The sequence below is a fragment of the Marmota flaviventris genome, chromosome 11, assembly GCF_047511675.1.
Source record: "Marmota flaviventris isolate mMarFla1 chromosome 11, mMarFla1.hap1, whole genome shotgun sequence".
Classification (NCBI taxonomy): domain Eukaryota; kingdom Metazoa; phylum Chordata; class Mammalia; order Rodentia; family Sciuridae; genus Marmota; species Marmota flaviventris.
Window position 1 is genome coordinate 15,832,495 of NC_092508.1, and position 27,976 is coordinate 15,860,470.

Genomic DNA, 27,976 nt, shown 5'->3' on the forward strand with positions numbered 1-27,976 from the left:
GCGGGCAGTTGGTTTCAGTCTTTGTCCGCTCACCCTTCCTCCTGGGCAGCGCAGGTCGGAGTCTGGCCGGCAGGTGGCGCGGTTGGTTCACAAAGAGCCGATTCCCGAGCTGGAAGGCCCCACCACCTCTCGGCAGTAGCACTCCCGCTGGGACCCAGACTCCAGAGGAAAACCCGGCCCTGTCCTGGGAGGAACCAGAGGAGAGGCGGACTGGGAGGAAGAAAGGGAGGCTTTTCACTGAGAATCAGGGTCCCCTTCACACCTCCGGGGGGGATGCTTTCAGTTTTATTGGGGTTTGGTCCCCGGATAACTGCCTGAGCTTCTGTCACCGGTAGACGCTCAGGTGGCTGCGCTCATGACCTAAGCATCCGGGGACAGACCACTGCCCAGAGGTGCCAGCACGCCCGGAGGGTTCCACAGCGATACCCGTGGAGCCGAGACCGGGGCAGCGGGGCGCGTTCTGTGCTTCTGGCCGCTCACCACCCTCTCCTGGGGCTGGGAGAACTGTCCTGATCAGCGCAGAGAAGCGGTCGAGCGCCCAGCAACCGCAGCAGTTCCGGGCCCCTTCCGAGTCTCCTTTGAGTCCTCGTACAGCTGCAAGTCCTGGCACTCGCGTGCCCTTTGCTCTGTTCCACTGCGTCCCGAAATTGCTAAATCGGGTTCCAGGGACTTCCCCCAGAAAACGCACATTGGTTCCCTGTAGCCAAGACCGTCTCCGGCTATCTGGCTGCCAGGAGAGACCTGTCCGGGTTCCCGGTGAGACGCTCGGTGTGAACGCTGGGACCCGGCCAGGGAGGATTTCCCTGATGCTAGAAGTCATCGGGTTAAGCCTCTGAGGCAGTGACTGGAGTCCTGCTAGGGGCTGGATTGGGGATGACTTGGTCCCCACTCTCTAGGTTGCTGGGAAAGTAGGGAAGAAAGGAGTAATCCAGGTACGAAACTCCCCAAAAAAGCATTTCAGATGCAGGAGCACCATAAAAAGACACAAAACAGGGCAAGAAAACAGAGGGTAGCGGAGGCGGCCTGCAGGAGGAAGTGTGCAGCCCCAGACGTGCAGGCGGGACGCGGAGCCGCTGATCCTCGGAAAGGAGCGGCAGCAAAAGGGCAGGTCAACTTTATACTTATTTTATTTCAGTAAGGGCCTTTTTCGACATCTCAGACGGTCCGTTGAGGTGAAAGAAGGTTGCCAACCTTTTCTCGGGTTCCCACAGTCAATTGAGTCTTTTGAATCTCCCTCCACCGTCTAGGGGCTCGACCCTGGTGTCTGAGCATCAGGCTGCTACGCTCCCGCGGGGGCGGGAACCCAGCGGAGCTGGCCGGTTCCAACCCCGGGAGACCGTACGCCCCGCGGAGACCGGAGGGGGCGGGGCCTCGGGGCGGGCTTGAGCTTAGGGGCGAGGCCGGGCCATCCAGTCTGCACCACCATTGGTCTCCGGCCTTGGACTGGCGTGCGTACGTCACGGGTAGGGCCCACCCTCTTGGCAATGTCTTCAGCCTGCTGCACTCCTAACTTAAGCATTTATTCCACTGGGATAGAAGCGGCAGGAGCAGCGTTGGCACCGGCGAACCATGGCTGGGATTTTCTATTTCGTCCTCTTTTCGTTTCTCTTTGGGATTTGCGACGCTGTCACCGGTTCCAGGGTATACCCGGCGAATGAAGGTAAGAACGAAGCAGCCTGTCTGGATCGGGGACAGACTGGGGACGATCCGCGGGTAAATGGTCTTCGGTAGCATAGGGCCGGTTGGTGTGGAGGGAGCCTAGAGTGAGCGGTGCGTCCCGACCCTGGAGAAGGGTTCTAGGTCGAAGAGATCCTCGAAAGGGTGATGGAAAAACGCCAAGAAGCCTGCCCCGAGGCCGTGACCCGTGCAGGCGGCGGGTCTGTCCAAGTTTGTAGTGAAAGGCCAAAGTTTATCAGCATCCTCTGGCAAGGAGGCTGGAGGCGCCCCGAGGGGATGCACTGGAGCCAATGCAGGATTTGAAAACAAAACAACAAAAAAATTATGCACCCCCGCCCCCATTACCATCCCTGGGCAAGGGGAAGACGCAAGCCTGGAATGCAGTGAGGGCTTAGTGCTCCCGGGTTCTTAAGAAAGCCTTCGGAGCTCTCTGGGTTCTGCAAAGTTTCCCAAGCCACGCGTTTTCCGGGACCCGGCAGCCGGGCCTTCGCAGGGCAGCGGTCGTGGCGCGGCTCGTCGGGCGCCTGTGACCTGATTTCTAGCAACAAGCATCAGACACCTTTCTTTTCGCCGAGCCCCACACCCTAGGGGTGCCATCGACGACCTCCAGAGCCCTGAGCTCCTCAGATTGCCCTCTCAATCCCGGGAACCCGCCAGCAAGTTGAACGTAGTTTTTGCTTTTCGGCCCCGAATAGTACATTTGGCTAGTTTAAAGGAAACATGAGCGACAGCACCCCATCTGTGTGCTGTTTTCTGCGCGTCTATTCCGACGTGCTGGGAGGATTGTACATGCCCATGTCTCTGTGTAGAGGTTGGGGTGGAGGATCGTTTAGTTTCTGAGGGGTCCAGAGAAAGGGGAGCTGTTTGCGTGAGTGTGTATATGTCCGTCTGTGTATGTGCGCGCACAAATGCGTGAAGGAAGAGAGTGCCCTCGTGAACGCGGACGCGGACGATTTGCCCGTGCGCGTGTGCCCCGAGTGCGTGTGCTTGTGTCCAAACGTACGCTCACGCTCCAACCTGCGTGCATCTAGCCTTGCTTTCGTCTTATCTACTCTTCCTCCTCCCACATTCATCCATCCATCCATTCATCCATCTCTGTCTCCCCAGACTTCAGCCCATACATCCCTGTGCAAACTATCATTTTCCCTGTTCCGAAGGAGGGAGCCAAAAACCAACTTAGTTAGCCTCGCTTGGGCAGCCGGTACCCAGAGCTCTCCAGACGGAGGCTCCGAGAGAGAGTCGAACACCTGCCCACAGACACGGCTTGGAAGGAAAGGAGCGCTCTCTTGTCCTCTCCGATCTTCCCCTGCGTCCTACGCGCCTGGAGTTGCCACCCCAGCCGCCGTGGCCGCCTCGCCTCGGTCTCTAGGGTCATCCCCCTGAACGGAATTCTGGATCTCGGGTTTTCCTGGCTACTTTGCGCACTTGTTCGGACGTCCTCTAAGATTACTCTCACATCGCAGACGTAGAGACTGTTTTCTTTATTTTTACCTTTTACCCCCTGGCTTTTTCTGTTGGAAGCCAAACTTGGGAGCCTTACACAAAAAGGCGCTGGTGGAAACGTGGGCTGATGTTGAATGAAAGGGGAGGGGGTTTATACCCCTCTCCAACCCCTCCTTCTCTTAAAAATTAATTCATTTTGTTGCTTTTTATTCCCATCACGTTTCCTTTTCTCCCTTTTACCCTCCCTTTCTACTCCCTCCCTTTTTTTGTAAATTGGGTCTTATTGTTCCCTTTGTGTTCCTAATCCACCTTACATAAATCCAAATGGATGTAGCGGGCTTTTCTCTAGGGACAGAGAAGAGAGAGTGAGGAGGGGGGGGGCTCAACTCCCGGCGGGAGCAACCCAGGGAAGGCTCTACATTTTAAAATAATTAACACACCCCAGGATTTCAGGCTCCTCAAGAAAACCAGGGAAAGTGATTTTAACGCCCTTAGTTTGTGAATGAAATGAGAGGGGAAATGGGTAGAATTCAGGAACCTGGGGGTGAAAGTGAGTTGGGGTGCGCATGAGGAAGGATGGAGGCTTTCCATTCCCACCCCTCCCCCAGCCTGAAGAGCCTGTCTCACTGATCAAATTAATAACCCAGTGGTTCCTTTGAGATGGGCCTTTCGACCCCCAGGCCTGCAGATAGCGGTGGGAAAGGGAATGTGGAGAGATTTCGAATTCTTTGCGTCTTTCAATGTCATCGGTACCTAGCTCTATTCCAGCCTAAGCCGGGTATGGCAGCTCTGTGTGCACTCTCTCCCTCCCCCCTAAGCTTTGGGGCACACTCGTTAGGTGTTGTAGCACACGCACCCTATATCCATTAGGCAGCACTCCACACCTAAAATTCAAACCAGTGTTTTTCTCTGCAGTGGTAGGCTGGTCTCTGAGTGTCCTCTAAAAGACCCGGGGAAGGAGAATACTTGAGTGCATTTGCATTCGAATTCAACGTGTCTGGCATTCCCTCTTCCTGAAACTTTGATATTTAAAAAGCAGGGGATACCACCTCCAGAGCCTATTTGTTTGGGGGAGGGGTGTCAGGGGAGAGAGAGTTTTTTCCTTGACCCTTTGGATACTCTCTGGTAGAATTCACTTATGGCTCTGTCACCATGATGAGGAGTTATATGGTCATCTGAAACCTGCAAAAACAAATACTTCTAGTAGATACCAGACAGAGATGAATGCAAATTTTGCTCCGGAGTGTTACTGCCCTACATTGATGTATTTGTTTTTTGAATTGTACTTGAAATTCGAATTGTACTATTCACCCTTTTTGGAAAATGAATCAACTGAGACCTGGGATGGAATTTTAAATGTTATGCAAGTTAAATAAATAAGAACCTGTAGATTTAAAGAGGGGAGAAGATCAAGTGAGTAATGATTATTTACATAAGTGAGACCAAGTTTAGGTTTTGATCATAGTTGGATATGCACACCCTGAGCACATATGGAAACGCTCAGGCAAATGGTTTTTGTATTATTGCCTTTTTGCAATTGGAAATTAATCTATTTTCCTTTTTTTTTTTTTTTTCTTTTGCAGTTACTTTATTGGATTCCAGATCCGTTCAGGGAGAACTTGGGTGGATAGCAAGCCCTCTGGAAGGAGGGGTAAGTTCTGAGTTGCTCTCTGATGGAAAGGGTAAAAAAGGAGTGATTAGCAAGTTTCTGAAAGTCCTAATGGCTTGATTCTTGGTGATTGTGGTGAGGGGGTCAGATTTCCGATGTGGCCTATGAAGTGAATTAGGCTTTGTTGGAGAAATCCTATACTCCCTTGGATAGCGCTGTCATGGAAGAACTAGAAACCAAAAGGGCAGAAAGGGGTTTCAAAAGTAGGAGATTGGTGGAGGAATAGACTTAGATGCCTATTTAAAACTAAAATACCAAGAAGAAATACAATCCGGGGACCAAATTAGAATTTATGCCTATTACTCTGATGGGCATAGAGTCCTGACAGGGTTAATTTTAGAGCAATTGTTCTGCTTCCAGATTAGAAAAAATGAATAAATAGAAATACCAGAGAGAAAACATTTTTAATTGCCCCATATAAGTGGCGGGAGGCTCCCAACCTCGATGTTACAACCTTAAATCAGTTGCTGTTCTCTTTTACAGGCTGAGAAAAAGCCTTGTGAGCCTGAGCCAGGGGCATACTGCATGCAGAGAAGCCCGGAGCATGTAGATTGTTAGTGTTAAATGTGAAAAGTTTGAGTGTCTGGAATCTGAATCTTTAGGGGTGAGAGAGGCTAGGTTATAAAGTATGAAAGAGCATATATTCCTGTTCATTTTTTCTCAGATTTGTAGCAAGACCTCCATGGGAAGATTCACAGAATATTCCTGGGTCTATGGTCACATTCTCCCAACCCCCTTAATAGCAAGTCCAGATGACTCAGCTTTGGAAAGAAGTCAATAGGACCTGTAGGTCTGATTTCTGCCACCTTAAAATAACTGTTGTACCCTTTAAAAATTAGGCAAATCATCCAACCTTCACCTGCTTGATGGTTTTTGCCTGAGTCCATTGATTAGAAACAATGGGAAAGAAAGATTAGGAATCTCTTCCAGGAGAAAATTGTAATGCCAGCACCCCTCATGGGGCCTCACACCCAGCAATTGAATAAACAATAAATGATTGGGGCGCGGGATTCATAGGAACTATAAAAAAAAAAATAGTCATAAAAATGAAGAATCAAAGCAGGGCCTGTAATCCATCTGCAGTAAGATGAAGATTGCCTTGCCTTCCTGTTTTTCTGCCTGAACTTGACTGCCTGCCCTTGGATTGGTCTTTGCTGAAAAATTCTAGTCTATCCCCAAAACCATGATTTAAAGGGGAGGGAGAGTGATTGGCAGGCCTCTGGTGGTGTAGACAAGCTGTATTCACCACTGATTGCAGGCAATTGCCCTCATCCTTTGAATGTGAAGAAAGGTACAGCGTTATCTCAGTGAGAGTCAGACTCATTGTTAATCCTATACTCTGGAAAGGTCACTGATTCAGGCTGGGCTTTCCCAGGCTCTAGCCCGCATGTTACCCCTTAGGTTAAAATGGATTAGTGCTTCTGGCAAAATTGAGGGTGGAAGTTGCCCTTACTTGTACTAATAAATTTAATGAGTCTTATTTTTCTTACTGCTTGCTCTTAGGTTTGAAGAGCAAATATATCTAGGATGATTTTGACCCTAATTTGTTTCACTAAATAGATTGTGAATTACATAAAAACTAGGAGGGACACATTTGAGAGGACAGCCTATGGTCTATCCAATTTCCAGAAAGCTTTTATTGCAATTTACTATGCTACAAATGTCCTCCTTTTTCCTTTCTTCCCTTCCTTCTTCCCCCACCTGCTTTCTTTTGCTCTCTTTTCAATTCCCTCAAAGAACTGCTGAAAGAGTACCTGGTTATGTTTAGTAGACTCAAAACTTCTTTTAATTGTCTTGAAGTCTTATTTTAAAAAAATACTAATGATACCTTACTGTATAAAACAGACCTCTCTATAAGCTGATATAGGTAGCTTTTTGTTTTCATTAAATATTAGATGTATGGCATTTAAGTATTATTAAAAGTTAGAAGTGAAATTCTACTAGTATACAAGAGAATTAGTCATTCCAAAAGACATAGCCATCATTGAGAAATTATGTCAAATTATGACATTTAAGTAAGCTCTAGATTTTATCACTGAAGGAGACTTTTTAGGTTTAGAGTACTGGATGAACTGGATATGTACCAACTAGGGATTGATTGTTAAAAGTTCCTTCTAGTTAGGGTAAAAAATACTGAGTCTTCAACTATTCAAAAATACTGAGAAATGCAACCATATTTACTATCTTGCCAGGACCACTGAAACCAAAATGATAGGAATTTATTTTCCCCTTTAAATAGTAGTGATGGTGCCCCCCCCCCCCACAAAAAAAAAAAATTAATTGACCTTTTTTTTAGTAATAGAGAACAAAGTCTAAAATCTCTACTTGTAGTTATAACATTTCACATCCTTGCTAGAAACTTAGGATAGTTGTCTGATAATGACATTTGGTTGTTGCTACTTGTGTTATTTTTAAAAAGAAATCTGATTTGATAATACCACTAAGTAAGATATGAGACTGAGTCAGAGACAAGTCATTGTCCATCAGAACAACTATGCAGAACAGGAGAATAACGGAAAGTGATGGGTCCTGATGGCAAAGGAAACAAAAAAACAAAAACAAAACTGATTTCTTAGCAGTGTTCACTTAAACGAGTATATTGAGGCGCTCATGCTGATTGTAAAATACAAAACTAAGGGAAGGCATGTCACTGTTCTGGTGAACTAATCAATGTGGTTAGACAATTAAGCTCAAGTTGGAAAGTTCACACTAGACCTGAATTATCCTCTATGTACTCTATGACAATACTTCTGTGTTCACTGAGAAATGGGTCCTTCCATTTTCCCTTTGTTCTGAGATGAGAAACATGCTGAGCAGGTCTTTTGGAAGATGCAGGATCTTCTTTTGGATTTACATGAATTTCCCCAAACAAGGAAGTTACTGGTGATGTATTGCTTACCAGATAAAAAGCAGTTTTAATCACCACCCCCACTCCCAGTTCCAACTTTCATAATGGCAGCAAGATGAAAGGAATACAGAATTTTATGGATTATGGCCCTTTCCATAGCAACATTTCCATCCATTAATAGTTTTCCAATGCACAGATGGGAAACCTGTTAAAAGGTACATTATGGTTGTGTGCACTTCACTGGATTGAATGGAGCTTTAAGTGGAACTATTGCAGAATACAAATTTTTAAACTATCTTTTTTTTCTTCTAATTACATTCATGTGTTAGGTACTTAAGCTGATTTATGCCAGATCTATATTAATGCATTGCTGTGGATGTTAATGAGGAACTGGAGACTTCCTACCAACTTAGTAGAAGTCAGAGTATAGGAGCCCAAACTGTCGTCTTGCTTTTAGAATTACTTTTTAAAGCTATGGTGAAAGTGAAATTGCCACTTTAGTTAGTCTGAACTCAGATTGTCCACCGTTGAAGAATCCTTGTGTGAGGAAGCAGAAGGCAAAGGAAACACTGGAGTCCTCCTTTACTTTCCTTGGGCTTCTCATCATGAATGCCACTTACAGTTTTATTTTCAATGTCCGCTGAGGATTTAGAAGCAAAACACGTCTTCACTCTAGTTTCCTTATGGGTCTCATTCAAAATAAGAACACGTGCAAACTTTTGAACTGAAAGCATGGTCTTGAAAAGTTTTTTGTTAGTGGAACACTGTATTTTTGAGAAATGCAACCGTATTTACTGTCTTGCCAGGATCACCGAAACCAAAATGATGGGAATTTATTTTCCCCTTTAAATACTAGTGATGGTGTCCAAAAAAAATCAATTGACTTTTTTTTTTTTTTTTTTTTTTAGGTATTAGAGAGCAAAGTTCTGACAGGAGCAACACTAATTAACTGATAATTGTCTCCCTTTGGCAAGCTTTACTCTTCCTGCCCTTAATTTGCCTGTCTCTGTTTCTGTGGTTGGAATAATACACTTACTAGTTTGGGTTGTTGTTTTCTTTTTTGTTTGTTTGTTTTTCTTTCTTTTTTTCTTTTTTTTTTTTTAAGTTTATGAGCAAATTTGAACTGTTACCACTTGAAATTGTAGCTATTGTAATAGAGGAATGTGAGTTTGTTAGACCACCACAAGGAGCTGCTGAGAACCCACAAGTAGTACATCCACCATTGCTTCTGGATTTTAGGCAAAAATGCAAAACAATAATTAAAAAAAGAAAAGGGTTGATCTCCCAAGAGATGCTTTATTTATGAGGACTGGAACTCAGTAGTTTTCTAAATTATTGAAACAAAAATGATCCATGTCCTATGGGAATAAAATAGAATTAGCAAATCCCTGTTTGAGGAGACTTTGTAACTCATGCATTCCCTCTGGGTCTTTGCAGTGGGAGGAAGTGAGTATCATGGATGAAAAGAATACACCCATCCGGACCTACCAGGTGTGCAACGTGATGGAGCCCAGCCAGAACAACTGGCTGCGAACTGACTGGATCACGCGAGAAGGGGCTCAGAGGGTGTACATCGAGATCAAGTTCACCCTGAGGGACTGCAACAGTCTCCCGGGCGTCATGGGGACTTGCAAGGAGACCTTTAATCTGTACTACTATGAGTCAGACAACGATAAGGAGCGTTTCATCAGGGAGAGCCAATTTGCCAAGATTGACACCATCGCTGCGGATGAGAGCTTCACCCAAGTGGACATAGGTGACAGAATCATGAAGCTGAACACCGAGATCCGGGATGTAGGACCACTGAGCAAAAAGGGGTTTTACCTGGCTTTTCAGGACGTGGGGGCCTGCATTGCTCTGGTGTCCGTCCGAGTGTTCTATAAGAAGTGTCCACTCACAGTTCGCAACCTGGCACAGTTTCCAGACACCATCACAGGGGCTGATACCTCTTCCCTGGTGGAAGTTCGAGGCTCCTGTGTCAACAACTCAGAAGAGAAGGATGTGCCAAAAATGTACTGTGGGGCAGATGGTGAATGGCTGGTACCCATTGGCAACTGCCTGTGTAATGCTGGGCACGAAGAGCAAAATGGAGAATGCCAAGGTAAGAAGAGCCATATTGTACTTTTCATTAGGGCTTAGTGCACATAATTAAATCTGAGATGAGACTAAATGGAGTAAAGCCAGTAATTAGCAGCCCCTGTGGGATGTGGTGGGACAGAGGGGTCTAATGAGTAAGTGCTGTAGCTCCAGGTGGCAAGGCTAAGACATCTCTAATACTGACAAAATAAATGATGCTGCTGTCATCAGCCCAAGGCCAAGCACATTTGCTAACAGGCACTTAGATCTGAACTGGCTGGGTACACCCTCTGAAATGTAAATGAACAAGCTGAAGAAGGGGGCTTGATTGATCCTCACTCAAAGAGGTGGACACATTTTTGAGACATAGTTTTCCCATCTATAGAGTTGGTCAAATGACAAAGTTGGTGAATATCTTCCATCTTAAATATATGTGCATGAATGACTCGAGTGTGGAATCAGAGATTGTGTTGTTTCAGTTCCCTGACATTCTGTAAAATCACCCTGTGTGAAGAAAGTCCATGTCTTTTTAGTCTTTCTGCCTTGTGGACTAGTGGAGAAGTGGCCCAATGAAGGGTTTCCAGTTCATTCTGTTCTACTGAACACCCATTGATAGAGTCTCTAAGTGAAATTAAATCTTGACCAAAGACCTCTTCATTTCTCTTAGGAGATTATAATAGAGTTAAGGATCTTATTTGATCAGAGGCGAGAGTAAACTGTGATTCACTTTGGTAATTACGTTTTTGGAAAAATAATGTAGTTTTCATCATGTTGATTGCTATTCACATATTACTAAGGTGATTTTTCTCACCTCAAGTTCAGTATACATGATTCAATCTTGCCTCTTTCCCTCTGTTAGAATACTGGGGATTTTGTAAAGTCTTTCACTTGGTGGCAGCTTTATATCCAAGTAAGGAATGAAAGTAATCCACGTATCTGTGGATTGTTTATATTCTATGTGGATTAAGTCTAAAAAAAATTAATTATCTTAAGCTTTTGTCTTGCTTGGTGTTTATTTTCAGTGGTTATCACTAGTCTGATACTACCCTGGCCTAGGTGGTGATGGTTACTACTAAACAGTTGCACTGTGATTTAGTCCCACCTATAGAAAAGATCCCACTAATCTTTTCTTCTGGTGATTGTGGAGCTGTAGATTGGATTGCCACATGGTTCATCTGATTTGGTGATTAAAGAGCCTGAAATAACTGACTGCCAAACAATTTGTCTGGCATTTCAACCATCTTAATGACAGGGTGGGATTAACAATGGGGCATTTCACTTGATTGACTGGGTGCCAGCCTTCACAACCTAAAGAAAATTGCATTTTTGATAATTCATCTTCATTATAAATGAAGACATTTCTCCTTTCATGGTTTATACTTTCCCAAAATGCCATTAATGGTTAGTTGTAGAAGTAGCTAACAGTGACTGTCCTTTAATTTCATTGTAAATAAAACAGAATAAAGCCTGGCTATCTTCTACCTTCAGTGTAAAAGGAAACTTGAAAATTTGCAAGTTGGAATTTTGATTTTTTTATAAAGATTGACTTCTTGCATTTTTATTTGCTTTTGACCTGGCAAAAGTGATGAGCTGTACAGAGTTGAAACTCTGAAGAATATTCTGGCATCAATATTAGAAAATATGTGAGCATATTGTTATTGGCAACGAAATTCCAGTGGTCTAGCAGGAATGGGTCAATGACACCGCCATCATACTTTAGAGTAAAATGTTCTATTTTCCCAATTTTTTTAAGACTGGGACTTGTCCATCTTTCCATGTCAAATTTTCTTATAGAAATGTATATATTTTAAAAAACCAACATTGTCTTCCATTTCCTGTTAAAATGCTCACCCTTCTAGCATTAGCTCATCTCCCTGTAACTAATGCCATTGATTTTCAATTGTCATAGAGCCCAGTAACTCATACATTGCCACATTGTGCAACTCCTTGACATTTTTACAACCCAAATTAGAAGGAAAAGAGAAAAAGATGGAGGGCGAAGTGGATGTAAAGGCAATTGAACATTTTAGTGGTTTGCTTTATGGAAATCATCTTGGGAATCCAGTTAATCATGTGATTCATGGAAGGGGAGGGGCTCCATAGTTCAGACCCAGTCCGTTTATGAGAGAGCTGTTTCTAACAAGCCCAGATATCTAATGCAAGGGGAAGTTCGGTTAAGCCAATTTTAAGAACCTTCAGAGATTTCATACATGCTACTGAGATTTTCTTTCTCATAAAATTATTAGCTCTCTCAAAAACACACATCTTACACAAAATCTTGCAGTTCATTTACTCATTTGTTTTTATTTCTACCAAGTGAAAGTCTGTGATGAAATTGGGGAAGAAGGAAAAACTTGGAAAGACAAGGTTTTTTTAAATTCCAAAGATTAGTGAGACTTTTAAAAGATGACCCAACACCGTAAAAATCCCAGGAGTAACAAAAATGGTTGGCACTTGACATGGTTACTGGTGTAGGAGGAGCATCTGAGCATAGCAGAAAGAATGTGGGGCCAAGGAAATGCATCTGAGTTGGGTTAGTTAGCTGGATGACCTTGGGCACATTTCTTAAGCCCCCTGAACCTCAGTTTGTTCAAAATGAGATGGGAAGATCTCTCTCTAACTCACAAACTAGCTATGAGGAGTCTGTGATTGAAGATTGATAAAGTCATCTTGTAGTACATAAAACACTAAATAAGTGTGAACACAAACATTTCTTTTACCACCTGCCCTTCTCAAGGTCATAGATGTTGACTTTAAGGGTGTTGAGTTGAAATAATAAAAGTCACTCTCCAAAGTCAAGGCTAAAGATAGGAAGAATCCCTCTACCCTTTACCTAACAAAGCAAAATGACCACTTTCGCATTTCATATTGAAAGTGATATTTAGAGAGTATTTCTCCCTCTCTCTGTGGCTATCCCTCCCTCTCTCTCCTCTGTAAGAAAAGGAACTTTCCTTTGAAAGAGTGACAAGTGATTTGGGGGAGGGACAAGAAAGGGAATGTAAAGGCAGCTTAAGGAGGGATATAAAGGAGACCAGGCCAGGTCTTTAGAACTCTGGCAGCAGGTTCCTCCCCATTGTCTTCTCAATGGGTCCACTGTGGCAGGACAAATAGAAGAACAGGTGAAAGGTCACCTACTTCCTCATCCATCTTCCTTGGGGTCTGGGAGGTCAGAGTGAAGATTGATTAAGATCTAAAATGTTTGACAAAGGATCCTTGGGTAAAAATGGCCAGGGCGGGTGGGGAGCCTGGGGTGTGCTGTTGTTGGAATCTAACCCTGGTCATCCACTGGAGTCATCAAGGGACCCTGGGGACAGAACTACACTTCCTCTTGCAGTTCCTATGCCCAGCAGTACATGCTAATGTGAAGAAGGATGAAGGGGTGTCAAGAGCGGCAGGGAGATGCAGGGCCTGCCCCCGCAGCAGCTGCAAGTTCATTGTGCTCCTGAAGAGCATTTTCTGAAATGATTTGGTTTGGTTTCAGAGGGCAACAAAGAGTTTTAGCCACTTGTCTGTCCTCTCAAGGAGATTGTGTGACTGCACTTAGCACTTGCATAGTGATTGGGTGCAGAGGAAACTTAACTGTGCTGGTCCAGTTACCAGGGCCCATCCCACTGTCAAAGCAAAGAAACCAAATCCAACTCCAGTGTCTTCCTCTCATTTGCCCCCAGTTAGGAAATGTGCCAGATGTTTAGGGGGTCACTTTCAATACCTTAGAAACAGTAAGCAGAAGGAAAAGAGGAAAAGATTCTTCAGTAACTTATCTCTTGCTTAATTAAAATGCCAAAAAATTAAATGAGAGGCCCCTATTTACTCTTTGGAAATATCAATAAGCAATGTTTTCAGTGGGTGGGTGTACACAAAAATAATGCTAGTAAAAAGAAGGCATGCTTATACAGTCACTCTTAAGGCCGAAGAATCATACTTGTGACAAAATTAAGTTACACAAGAATCGAAACTTGCTAAAATATACAATTTTACTGGGCTAGGGGTGTAGCTCAATGGTAGAATGTTTGCCTAGCATGTGCAAGACCCTGGGTTTAATCCCCAGCAACGTAAAATGCTTATATAATTTTACTATATAATTGAGGCATTACCTTGAACCTGTATTATCTATTACATGTACAATGTGTTCATATCGGCAAAAGGTGTCTTATTAAAAGTGCTTTGAAGAAAGAACAAGATTGAAATGATTTGATTACTTTAAAATAAAAATAGTTTAAATATATGCTCTGAAAAGAGAGAATTGTAGCTGTGTCCAATAATAATAATAATAATGATAATAATAATAATAATTACTTTGTTTTTTCTAACATACTATAGAAGAACCACAGGAGAAAAAAAAAAAAACAACAGAAAGGAGGCATTTAAAACATAATTCAGAGAGACGCTGTTTCATATCCCTTCCACTTTTGAAATTTTTCTTTTACCTTTGAATCCCGTCTTTAAGAATCAATTGCTCAAATCACAGGGCTGCTTTTATCTCTGGCTTTGAAGCATGACTGTGATCACTGGAAAACGTCATTCTTTATCTATGAGAAGAGCAGGGCTTAATTATTGTCCTTCTTCTATTATCCTTTTTTATTTTTTCCTTCTTTGTGTGACCAGATTTCTTTTGTGAGTGAGAATCATGAGATGGTCTCTATTTGGGGTTCTCTAAAGCATCACGTAAAATCATCTCAGGGATTTTTGCAATATGGCATTTAAGATTTGATGACTTATTTTAGTCTAACTGAGCTTCCTTGTGCCTTTCAAAACTGAATTGAGACATAATCATTCATTTAACACTTGAGCGTTTAGGAAAAATACTGTCTAAATGGTTTTTCAGTTGCCACAGCAGAACAGAGGTGGCCCTGATATAAGCCTGACCACTTATTTTTTTTTTTTTTTTGGGGGGGGCATTTAATTGATGAATTTGATATTACAGAAGTATTGTATGCATGTCAGAAGATTTTTTCAGTGCAGAGTTGTATAAAGTAGAAAGCGAAGCTTCCATTTCCTACACAAACTCTCATTCCAACTTTGTGAGTTACCATTCTTCACTATTTGGCAGATAACTCAAGTAAAGTACACTGTTGTACATATACTTTAAAAAATAACAGGGTCATTATTTTAATTGTTGTCTTGTTTTTATGATGCTTGACTAATTATCATGAAAATCATTCCATATTAGAGAATATAGCTTTTTTTTCATCCTTAATTGATGATGATCAGTAGTCTGTTAAGGATGTACCTTATTTTATTTGACTTTTCCCTTATTGGTAGATTATGTAGGTTTTCTTAGTGTTTTCTGTTTGTTTTTCAGTTTTGTTTTTTGGGGAAAGTGGGGTTTTTTTGGGGTGTGTGATGCTGAGGCTTAACCCCAGGGTCTCATGCATGCTAGACAACCATTGAACTACACCTCCAATCCTAGTAATATTTTTATACAAACAGTTTAATTTGAACATTTTTTAAAAAACATTAAATGATAATTTTGCTTTTTAAGTTTTCTGATTTCATCTTTGAGCAAATGAATTTAGTAAAATTTCCTCATGAAAATATGAGTGAATAAGCGCAGTTAGGTCTATCAAAACTGGTAACACGAGTAACCATTATGTAACATATGGAGTCTTTCTAAATGTTTATTGAATAAATGAATAAATAAATCAATACATGCATAAGGAATTCTGACCTATTTCATGTTAAACATTTATTTGGTGGAGTTATGCTTTATAAAGTCAACATGATATATCCAAATCTTTGAATATGACTGATATATTAACAAGGTCCTATTTTATGATTCCTCCTTCAATTGGGTCTTAACTATTTTCATCATGTTTGTGAATCATCTCTTTGCCTGAACATTCCTCTGTAGCACATCAAGTGAACACATAGTATATATGGTTAAGGACTTCTTTTAGAGTTTGAGATATGGGTTGAGTTTCTAGTTGAACCAAATGTGTGACTGTAGACACTAAATTAACTTCCTTAACCTCAGGTCCACATTTGCAAATTGGTGATACTGGATCATATGCTATTATGACTGACACATACATAGACACATGCCTAAAGGAGTTAGCACAGCGATAGAGTCACTAACCACACACTAGGTGGAAATTGCTACTCTGATTTTTTGATTGTTAATTAAAAATATGGTACTATGAGCTATTTGATGAGTTTCTCTTCTACAATGAAAGCCTTTGGGTTAGATTTCAGAATAGAGGCTTTTTGTTGATTCTAGGGACTATGGTATGGCCATTTATACAGGGAAGAGTAATGGAATGGTGGTTTGAAAATGACTGGTCTTGTCTGCATTTATCAAACTTCCCATTCCCCAAGTCATAGTACCAGGCCTATCTGGGTTCCTCTGTGAAAACCCCTTTCATGTGGCTTCTAAGGTCAAAACTTTCATATTAATAACAAGATGCTCTTTGACTCTTCTCTCTCATTCTCCAATGAGTATACAGTGTAGTTTTCCAGGGGCTACCTGACATGTGATACTTCACTTATAATACAGAAGCAAATCTAAGAATCTACTTGTCCTCTACTTAGCCAGATGTTAAAGGGATATGTTGGGGGGAGGGGGGAGAAAGAAAAGAAAAATAATTAAGATAATGCTACTCATTAATTTTCTTTCAGTTTGGAATAGTTGTATTTTTTATTAAAATATGTTATTTGTGTTATCCTGAATGGATTCATATTATTTTTCAATGAATGAAAATTTTTTTTTTAATTTGTTTGAAAGTTTTTAGTTTTGTTTTTGTTTTGTTTGGAGGGGCAGGTATCGGGGACTAAACCCAGGGGCAGTCAACCACTGAGCCATATCCTCACATCCTCAGCCCTTTCTATTTTTATTTCGAGACAGGTTTTCACTCAGTTGCTTAGGGCCAAACTAAGTTGCTGAGGCTGGCTTTGAACTTTCAATCCTCCTGCCTCAGCTTCCTAAGCCACCGGGATTATGGGGGAGCTCCATAGCACCCAGCTTTAAAGGTAAATATGGATAGCTATAACACACAAATTGAACCACTGTGGCTTCTCTAATGACTTTTTTGTTGTTGTTGTTGTATAATGGATTGAATCCAGACACATAGTATCACTGAGCTACATCCCCAAGCCTTTTTAAATTTTTTTATTTTAAGACCTGGTCTCACTGAATTGATGAGACTGGCCTGAAACTTGTGATCCTCCTGCCTTGAACTCCTGATTTGTTGGGATTGCTGGTGTGCACCACTGCACCCAGCTCAATCTTGCATAATTTTTAAGTATGGAAATGGGATTCCTAGACCCAAGAGTTTGAGACCACTGCAGGAGTCCAGGAGCCTCTGGTTTCCTGGGCAGACAACACAGAACACACTCAGTCTTTCTGCAGGTCAAGGAGATGCTTTAATATTTGTACTGAAATAAGGAAGCTCTGAAAACTTTTTCATAATCCAGGAGACTTAGGCAGTTTTGAAGAATGGCATTTTATTTATTCAGCCCTTTTAATATTTCTATAAAATTAGGCAGCAATTTATAGCTCTTAGCTTTTTAAAAACTGCCTATCTGTGACCAATAACACGGCTCAGTGATCTCTGTAGTTTTATTGTGCTTGTGAGAAGGGATGAGTAAAGAAGGCCTCAGCTGTCCCCTGGACCAGAGAGACTGTATCTTTTTCACTTAGAGCATAAAACCTCCTTCACTGTATCCCCTTACAGCTGGTACCTTCTAGCTGTTCTGAGGAGCAGAGCAGGTGAGGTCACTTGGTCCCATGATCTAGAGGATAATTAATAGTCCCATGACTAAATGGACATTCTATGAATATTCAGGGTCCATTTCGCCTTCCTGGGAAACCAACATGTTGGGCCAGCTTACAACTCCCTTTGGAGACTGGGAGTTTTCTCTGGGTGAATGCGGGTCCTCAGCTGTCTGCCCGGCCTTGCCTCTCCAGGCAGCAGATTCTTCATTTGCATATTCTGTATGGCCCTCATGCAAAACAGTACACCCATTTCCCTGTTGTACAAAGGCAATGAGGGCTTCCTTTGGAAACTCCAGCCAAAATCGCCTTCTGTTTATGCAGAACCCAGTGATTTAGACACCATGCAAATTAATTCGGTTTTGATTTGAATGCTTCCAGAGATTGGGGGTTGAAGGCCAGGGTCGACTATTTGCACAGGGCCCTTTTTGTGCACGCACACCCCACCCCCAGAGTGACTGGTTGTCACTCTCAGGCCCCTCCTTGCCCCATGCAAAATAACCCAAGCCCCCGCTGCTCATTTAATTTTGACCTTTAGAAAAGGAGCCCAGCCTTGGTGAATCTCTGGGCTTGTCTGTTTAGTGACAGCTTCAGCTGGAACCTTGTTCTTTCTGAGGTGGGAGGGGAGGGCACTATGTAGATTATTCTAGGAATGTTTAGGAGTGTCCCAACAAAGGGATTAAAAAAATTGTGAAGGAAAAGATAAAATTATTTGTAAAAGAATTGTCAGGTCCCAGCAAGTTCAGAAAAAAAGTTCTTAGGTCACTGATGAGTTGGGATCTATTTACTCCTTCAATAAATAAGATATTGAAAGTGTATAACGTACATACAAATCATCACTGGCTCTTTCATCTGTATTTTTGCATCTATGAATGAAAATATCAGTCTTCATATCCAGAATAACAATTAAAATCTCATTTTCACTTAGGTATCCCAGATAAAATTCTTCAAACATCATATTCACTTTATTAGGTGTGTGTGTTCACTTTTGGCTGAACATTGTCTTTTGAATTCCTGTCCCCTCCCCTTTTCCCCCAAAGTTTCCAAATGTATTCACCCTTTACTTTATTCCTTCTGAAATGGGAACTTGCCCATTTTGCCTATTTTACCCAACCAACTCCACTCTCCTCTGGAAAGCAGCACTGTCTTCAGAAGGACCATGCTCAGATGCATTCTATCAACTAGAAGAAGAGGATTTTGCATGAAAGGTTTTTGAAGTTCAGTTAGTCTGGAGTTCAAACTAATTTCTCAGGGCAGAAAGCGGGCATAGCCAGACTTTTCTGTGTCGTTAAGTGGAGGCAAGGTCAGTTAAAACAACATCTAAACGCGGAAGAGCTTTGGTTTAGCTCCACATGGCCTGACAAAGTTTGATGATGCTGTTCAAAGTCCATTTGGGATGGATTATTAGGATTAAAGAGCAGCAGAATGCTCTGTACTTGGTGTGTTCTCTGGTGTCATTAGTGGATGAGAAAATTCAACGGCTGATCTGGCTCTTGTTTCTAAGGATGGATTTAAACAGACCCACACTTCTCAAAGGTGATCTTACTAACCTCTTCTTAATAAGTTGCAGATCTCAAATTGCCCCAAATCCTTAAAATACCATTTGAAGTCAGTTGATTGATAATTATCATTGCCCTTACGTGTACAGATATCTTCCACACCAGTACAAAGCTGTGGTACAGTTTCTTAATTACCCAGATAATCCTGTTTGCTTGTATTTTTAAACTATGAAGTGCTGGGTAATTATTCAATTCTTAATAGAAGGCAAATGGCAATGTAAACAATAATTAGGATGTTAGACAGACTAATGCGCTTCAAAGCAAATTGGATTTTTTTTCATACTGTTCAGCATGAAGTCCCATAAAACTAACAATTTAGAAGGAAGGCAGAAAAGGTCCTGTTTTGTTCATATTTTATGGCGTTATCTCTTCATGGCTTGTTTGTGTGAATAGCAGTTTGCCCCAATGACACTGGCTGTGCCCAAGCCAAATGTTTCTGTCACAGTCGCTTCCCTGCTGTTTGACATTTGGCTGTGTTCTCCTGGGCCGCCAGCCTGAGCCTTTGTCTGCCTTAGCTCCTAGGGGTCAAAGGTTAACAGAATACTGATTTCCTCCCATAATACCATGGCAGGTAAATATGGGCCAACCTCAGGATCAGTTAAGACCCAGCCAGTAAGGAATGCTTTTCTCTTGGGCCTTTGTCCTTAAGAGTGTCCCCGGATTTAAGGCTTCCAAGTTTCCCACTACTGCTTTCCACAGTAAAAAAACAACAACAACAACAACAACAACAAAAAAAAAAAACTTTCTTTTATTTAACTTCCTCCTTTAATAACCATTCACAACTAACAATATATCCCCAGAAATACATGACCTGAAAACTGTGAACAAATCTAGGCTTTTGATGATTTAATTTTTACAAACTTAATATGGTAATACTTTGCAATCTTGAGACACTTAATTTATGTCCTGTATTCTTATCTGTGCCACATTTCACTGATAAAATAATAAATGAATAATGAAAGCAGTCAATAAAAAAACTTCAATAATATACCAAACCCTCGCCCCACCCCCCCGCCCTTTGGTCTAGTTTTCATGATGTGTTTCTAGTTAGAGGTGCAATGACATCAAGGGTTTTATTTGCCATTTTTCTTATTTATGGAAATTGCCAAGCATTCAAGGATGCTAATGTTTTACATCAGATTAATTATATCAGCCTTAATTTTTTCTCCCCAAGGTTAATGTAACTCAGTAGGTTCCATTCTAATTGGTTGTGATACACACATGCTTTAGAATATGTTTCAAACTTTCCAATTCCTTGCCACCATCAATTAATTTTAGATTTCCTTTTTATGTATCAACTCTCCCGTTTCTGTTTGGCCAACCTCCTTCCCCGTTGCACTGTGAACTTGATACTTGGATTCATTTGTTTTCTGTTTTTAAGTGTTTGAAAAAGACATCTCCACTTTGAAAAACAGTTTCCTTTTGAAGTGTCCAGCTTGGCAGTGACTGAAGCAGCCCCAGGCAAATTAGCATGTTAAAAGAATGGATCAATACTTTGCTGGCTTCTCCACCCTTCCTGCTCTCTTCCAATGGAGAAGAGTTTTGAAGAACCCTAGGTGGCCCTTGACAGATGTGCCAAGAGGACTGTCGATAGCAGAGTGGGGGACATTGACAGCTTGATCTAGTGCCCAGCCTGCTTCTCCGCTGGCCATTTGAAAATAGATGCAAGAGAAATTGACAGCTTCAGGAATGCTCTTGCAGTTCATGTAATTATGGAGAGGATTAGAAGAAAAGTGTCAGGAGAGATAAGAGATCAATACAAGGCCACTGGTTGACTGAACTCACCTTTAGCTGTCAGAGCACTCCATTTTGTAACATTTAGCCTGCGCTGAGGGAAGAATATTTTATAGATTTGTTCTTCATAAAGTTGTGTAAACCTATGCATAAGAAAAAAAAAATGATATAAGGATGTTGGAGAGAGGACTCCAAGGTAATTAACAGTACAATGCTTCCAGTCCTTAAGATGCAAAGGTGCTAATTAACTAATGGGAGAAATGGAGATTCCATTACTCTGTTCTTTAATCAGGTGCCAGCAAAGAAGTACAACTGAAAGTAACATTTGAACATTCCTTTTAAAGCACTTTCTTTTGGAACGACTGCTCTATTTGTATCCTGGAGTTTGAATTTAGTACTTACACAGGGCTACAGTAAAACAATAGAAGAGTGTAGGTCTGTTTAAAGAAAAGCAACTCATACTGATAGAACAATGGGAACATTATCTTTGCCTGAATGAAAAGAAAAGTATTTCTTAGAGGTTTGAAATAGACCTTGATAGAGGAAGTTATCTTCCTTGGGGCAAAAATGGCTACTGTACTTAAAACTAAAATAAACCCTAGTAGCTAATTTATCCTAGCCTTCCTGAAGGATTCTAAGAACCTCTTTCACAAAATGTTGTAACTGTAATTATTTTGGTAGTATTTAAGTGTTTAGTGGATAAGGCAAAAATTCTACACTGACTTCAGTAATAGGACTAAAACTTGTGAAAAGCTTTCTGAGATGGTTGCTTTCCTTTTCCTAAAGAAACAAAGTGTTTTACTAAAGAAAGGCAGTATCTGACTTTACAAAAATCACAACAACTGTTGCAACTTTCAAAGCCAGGTATACTAAAAATAACTCCCCTACCCCCCTCCCAAAAAAAGAACTGTCCAATTCTACAGTAGGTAATGACGGAAAAACACAAACCCATTGAATTTTCCCAATATTTTCCATTATATCTTATAGCTGGTTATCAGTGATCTACAGGAAAGCTATTGATTTTTGTAGGTTCATCTTACATCTAATCTCTTTATTGAGCTGTCTTGTGAATACTAATAGGTTTCCAGTCAATTCTCCAGGGTTTTCTACAAAGCAAATAGTTTTTATTGCAAGCAATTATATAGCTTTTCCTCCACGCCCCATCCCCCTCAAATTAGGACTCTTATTTCTGATTTTTGTTTTAAAACATTGGTCAGAATTTCCAGGCCAGTACTAATACATAATAACTTAGACTGTGAGCATTCTAATTCTTATTTTATACTTTATGCCCAATTTTAGTGAACATAATTTAAATACGACATCAGGTTTGTTTTCTCAATTGCATGTTTTAATTTTTAGACAGTTTTCAGAAAAAAAAATGAATAGTTAATTTTGTTAAATTACTTCAAGTATTTTTTTTTGGATTATGTGATTTTTTTAGTTAGCTATATTTATGAGATCTAATACATTACTTTTTAAAATAAATCATATGCCTCATAGAGAAAAAAACTCTGAGATTGCAATACACTTCAATTTTTTTCTTGAATTTGTTTTGTTAATTAAAAATAGTGATTAAAGAGCCAGAGTTTTGGAATAGGAACTAAATTTTAACCTCAACTTTCTCTACATGACTATGGGCTAGTTACTAAAATCTAGCACTTTATTTTTCCCCTCTGTCAAGTAGGAGTAATGGTTTTTGCATCATGGGTATGCTACTACTAAATAAGGCAGTGTATACAAGTTTTACCTAAGAAGTGGCTTCTATGTTCGGGAAATGCAGACATTCTGTTATTTATTTTGAATTTTTAATGAATATCCATTAGATATTAGCCTATACATTCACCCCCCCCCCCCCCAATATTTACACCTTCCTCTTCTACTCCTTTTCTCAGCAGGTTTTTGTACTGTAGTCATTTTATAAAAGTAAGCTAGTTTCCCATTTCAAAAATATCTGTAAAAGTTGTCATGAGAACTATCTTTTCTCTGCTAGTTTGGAAGAGTTGCTTCTGAACCCTGTGCTTTAGATTGGGACATTTCTCTGTGTATTTGTGAGACCCTATCGTGAAAAAAAATGTATCAGCCACCAGAACAAAACTAGCTCTGGAACTTTATTCAGTTGGCTTTCAAATCATGTACATGGATTTTTAGGCCCTTGATAACAGACATGTTCTTTGACTTTGATGTGGACTGTTCTCGGCCTTTCTTGCCTTCATGGAAAAAACAAAGATGCACCATTACTTTCATCCTTAAGAACATGGTGGACTCATTACTCGTGTACAGCTTAAAGTAATGGGATCATTAAGCCGGAGTTTGTTCATAGGCATGGTTGTTCTAGTATTAACCAGGAGTCTAGCTGTAAATGAGAATCTAGTTGAGAAAATATTTAATATTATTTCATAATCCAAAATAGGGAAAACTCTCTTCCATGGCAGAGCAAAAGTGGATGCATCCACTCTTATCCATGGTGCTTTACTCTATTCTATTCAGAGAAAAAGAGAAAGAGGGCATGAAATGACTGTAGAGTCACCAGGTGCTCCTTAGAGCAGCAACTTTGACTTAATAATTTGTAAATACTTTGTATTAAGAGTAGAGGATTGACAAGTTTTATTCATTTAATCAAATAGACAAATACTGTAAGACCAGAGGACAGACATTGACTCTATATAAAGAAGAACTGTGTGACATCTTTAACTAGATGAGAGTAGGCTGCTGTGCCTTTGAGGCAGGGAGCCTCTTCTGTTTGCCTGTGCTCGCACTGGCAGGACAGTCCCTGGTACCCATGGTATCTCTGCAGTAGGAGATGGAGGCACTGTGTTTCTCACTGGGGCAGGACCATTCTTCAATAATTAATACTCCAGCAAGAATCTAGGTCTGCCCTGTGTGCTGTGGGCATGCACATCGTGGTATTAGGGATCCTAACAGCAAATGCTGGGTACTAAAGGTAGCATCCCCAGGTCATTGTGAAAGCCTAGCTCTTCCCCCCACTGCTCCAAGTGCCCCAGATGCATGCTTATGTCAATAATAGACTTAGGAGACTCAACAATCTGTAAGGTTAGTTATAACTCTAAATTCTAAGATCGTACAGTTTTGCTTACTGTTTTTCTGATCTCCTAGAGTAGGAGATCTAGGCCTAGGATCTTAGAGCTTAGAAAAAGTAGAGACATTTTATCACCAACACCAGTGAGCAATATCTATCTATAGTTTTAGTGTTCTTAAATCTAAATGTACATCGATCCCCAGGAAGCATGAATTGAAGGAGATGAGAAATGTCTTTTCAAAGAAATTACCATCATTTTTATGAAAACATCTGTAATGAGAGACATCAACAAACCACTATAACCATTTAAAACTTTTTTAGTATTGAAACACCCTAATAATTTGCTATCACTATCCCCATTGTACATATGAGAAAGGTAAGGCACAGAAAGCCAAGGCTATGTAGATAACTCAAAATGATTTCAAACCAGATATACTGATTCAGCCTCCAGGTTTGTCAACCCTATGCCATACTTCCCATGAGCAAGAACCATTGGAAAAAAACGCTGTTCCCAAGTTAACCAGTAATATAGAATATGCCTTGTATTCTTACAAGGTAAGAAGACTTTAAAATTCCAGAGTGATAGTAACTATAGGGCACTGTTAACATAAGTCACTGATACAACGATAAGATGCTCACCTGCCAGTGTGTTATTTTGGATGACCTGCAATGTTGGAGACCTTGTCATAGAGTAAATTACAGAGAAATCGTATTTACTTTGACTCCATACCTCAGCAAAAAGGCATGATGCACTTCCCTTGAACTGGACCAAGGATTTGGGGGTTTATCATATAGGCCAATTTCACAAAAGACAGAATATCATCTCATTTTAACAGGACAGCCTACCCAAAGCCCTTGAAAGAGAGGGACTATTTGAACTCCTGGCTTGCAGAGCATTTGGAGAACCTCTCCCATCCTATGGCATGGCAAAATGGAACAACTTTCTCTATGGAATTGGAGGATCTTCAGGCTGGAAGGACCTTCCTTTAGTCAGTTCAGCCTGTCCATTTTACAGATGAGAAGACTGAGGCTCAAATGAAGTGTTTAAGAAGTTAATAAGGACTGATGCTGTGATGCTCAAGCTGGAGTTTTTAAGTTGATTTTATTCAAGTGTGCTGTGTGGGTTTCTAGTGATGACAATGTGGCTTGGTGCTATGGTCTTCACGTTTAGGCCCCTGTATTAGTCATCATTTTTGTTGGTGTGACTAAAAGATCTGACCAGAACAATTGTAGAGGAAGAAAAGTTTATTCGAGGGCTCATGGTATCAGAGACAGCTGGGCTCCATTCCTTGGGACTCAAGGTGAGGCTCAAGGTAGAAAGAAACAGCTCACGTGCTAAACAGAAAGCAGAGAGAGACTTCACTGGCAAGATGCCAAATGTGTACACCAAAGGCAGGCCTCCAGTAACCCACCTTCTCCTGCCACACCCAACCCGCCTTCAGCCACCACTGAGATGATCCATCAGGGGATTCATTCCCTGATTGAGTTAAGGCTAGCATAACCCCAATCATTTCTCCTCTGAACTTTCTTGTGTTGTCTCACACATGAGCTTTTGGGGGACGCCTCACATCCAAATTCATGTGTTGTAATTGTTGATACAATTACAACAATAATTACAACTTTAAAAAGTTGTAATAATAACTTTTTAATAACCATTTCCCTTAAGGAGGTGGTATTAAAAAGGAAAACCTTTGGGATGTGGCCTAGGGAGTTAGCTAGCTGGCTTTTTCCTGCGTGAGACAGAAATGGGCCCTCACTAGCACCAAACCTTCATCTTGCACATCCCAAACTCTAAAGCAATGAAATGTATTTGTTGTTGTTGTTTCAATCCGATTTGTGACCTATTGTTAAAGCAGTCTGAACAGACTAAGGCACTTGCTGTCCTAAAGTTTCCACCCAGTGACCAGGGCTCTTTAAGGTGTGTGGATGTTATAGAAATCATTTCCTCTTGATACCTTTGTGTTCTTCACCTGTAAAATGAAAATGATAACTATATACTTTCAAGTTTATGATATATGACATATAATTCACTTACGTTATTTTATACATTTATTTAATCACTGGTTGAAGAAAATATTTTAATATTTTATCTATCAGTCATCTGTCTATTTTGGCTGATTAATACCTCAATAGATTCTTACATAGTCAGATTTAATTGTCCTCTGGTTTTATTTTATGCATAGGTGCTAAGCACAGCATGGAAAACTCCACGTACTGAGATGTCTAAATATGGCTTAAAGCCATGTTCTAGAGAAAATATGAATCACAAGATAATTGGGTTTAGGGGAAAAGAAATCACAAATTCATGTTATTTGCAGAAAATATGTGGATTATAGGCAAGGACAAAGATGGTCAAATTCATCTATAATCTCACCACATAATGAGAGCCAGGCTTGTCATGTTGGTTTCTATGCTTCCCAATTCTCCTCAGTGTACACACACACACACACACACACACACTACAAAATGGGTTAATGAGCAGGCCGCATCATCATAACATCTTCCCAGATCAATAAATGCAACCTCGTAACATTGATTCTAATGGCTGCAGAGTGTTCCAGTTTCTTCGACTATTCTCTATTTTTGGACTTTGAGGTTATTTTTGTTTAGGGCTTTTAATCACTATACCTTAAATATATCCTCAGCAAAAACTTAAAAGATACCTTTAGTTATTTTCAAATAACAATTTACTATATTGGATTAAAGTGTGCATTTTAAGGGGTTTAATACATACCGAAAGGCTCAGTTTAGAGATGCATGCTTACCTGGGCTTGAAACAAATCTTAGGAGAAGTAGCATCCAGATGGGGTTCATTATATGTTAGTTTCCACAGGATACTCATTAATGAATACAACTCCAAAGTGAAAGTAGTTTTACTCATTATTAGCATTTGCTTATGAGAAAAATTCTTCTAAGGATTTACTTTGTCAAGCTTGTTTTTTCTTTTTCTTTTCTTTTCTTTCTTTCTTTCTTTCTTTCTTTCTCTCTCTCTCTCTTTCTTCATCAAAGCTTTTCTTTTCATTCTAAAAAAAATCAATTCATTTTTTAAGCTTGTTTTAAACAAATGTAGGATTTCTTATCTACCCATGACAGCTGTTGGCAGCAGCCTTTTAATATAAAGGATTATATATATTTTAAGTTGTCTGATGGAAGTTACTGCCCCTAGATCTACAGTGAGTTTTTCCTCCCACGGTGTAAGGACCATTGTCCTTCTTGAAATCAGAAAAGGCTACCTTTCAAAAAGACATTGTTCAAGTCACTCTGGTGAGGCCAACTGTTTTTATACCACGGTTTAGGCAACCTTTTTATTTTTTATTTTTTATTTTTTCTTGGGTACCTGGGATTGAGCTCAGGGGGCACTCAATTATTGAGCCACATCCCCAGCACTAGTCTGTATTTTATTTATAGACAGGGTCTCACTGAGTTGTTTAGTGTCTCACTGCTGCTTAGGCTGGCTTTGAACTCAGTATTCTCGTGCCTCAGGTTCCCCAGGTGGGATTACAGACATGCACCTCCATGCCGGGCTGAGGTACCTTTGTCCACAGGGTCTTACCAGCAGGGAAGGAAAATGACTCCATGGACCAAGTATGGACTTAAAAATACCTACACATGCAGAAACCAGGAATTCAAATTCCCACAGAGCTGGCTGCTTCTCCTTCTGTATGAGTCAAATGCTTCACTTGCTGGATAATCAATTGTTTCTGTGACCTTAGAATTCATCTTCTTATACTCTCAGAGCTTTCCCACCATGAAACTGGGTCATCTAAGTGCCTAAGGAGCCTGCCACGCATTTATCTCCCAGGTTCCTACTTATTCATCATAGATTATTAATTGTCCAGTTAAGTTCTGCACCCACTGCTGGTAGGAAATTCACTTTCCTGCTCTTTCTGCCCTTCTGTTTTGCTTGGGATGGATATTGGCATCCACCTGCGTGAAGTTCCAGCTTCCCACACACTTGTTTGGCCCAGAAACCTTTTAAAACAAATTAAACATCTTACAGCTTATTTTTCCAACTCTGCGGACAGAGCGTGGAAGATGCCTCCGATCCTTTGCTTCCTCTTTTCTGGGTAAGACGGCTGCCACACTGGCTTGGGTCTGGAAGCCCTTGCCATGTAGTAATGGGTAGAGTTCCCCCAAACACTGAAACCATAGCTATATTTCCTTGAACCTAAAACATATATTCCATCTTCTATAACCTTTGTCTTACCAATAAGAAATCTAAAAG

General features: G+C 40.9%; 1 protein-coding gene across 2 annotated transcripts in view; it reads left to right on the forward strand.

Annotated features, from left to right (window-relative positions):
* The first annotated feature begins 1,541 nt into the window (after nt 1–1,541).
* Nucleotides 1,542–27,976, forward strand: part of Epha4 (EPH receptor A4) — a 138,114-nt gene continuing 111,679 nt past the window's right edge. For both annotated transcript variants that reach the window (XM_027941772.2, XM_027941773.2), the window contains exons 1-3: nt 1,542–1,660; nt 4,704–4,771; nt 9,075–9,738. In XM_027941772.2, coding sequence (XP_027797573.1) covers nt 1,570–1,660; nt 4,704–4,771; nt 9,075–9,738 — 823 coding nt within the window. In that variant the 5' untranslated portion in view covers nt 1,542–1,569. The remainder of the gene's footprint in view (nt 1,661–4,703; nt 4,772–9,074; nt 9,739–27,976) is intronic.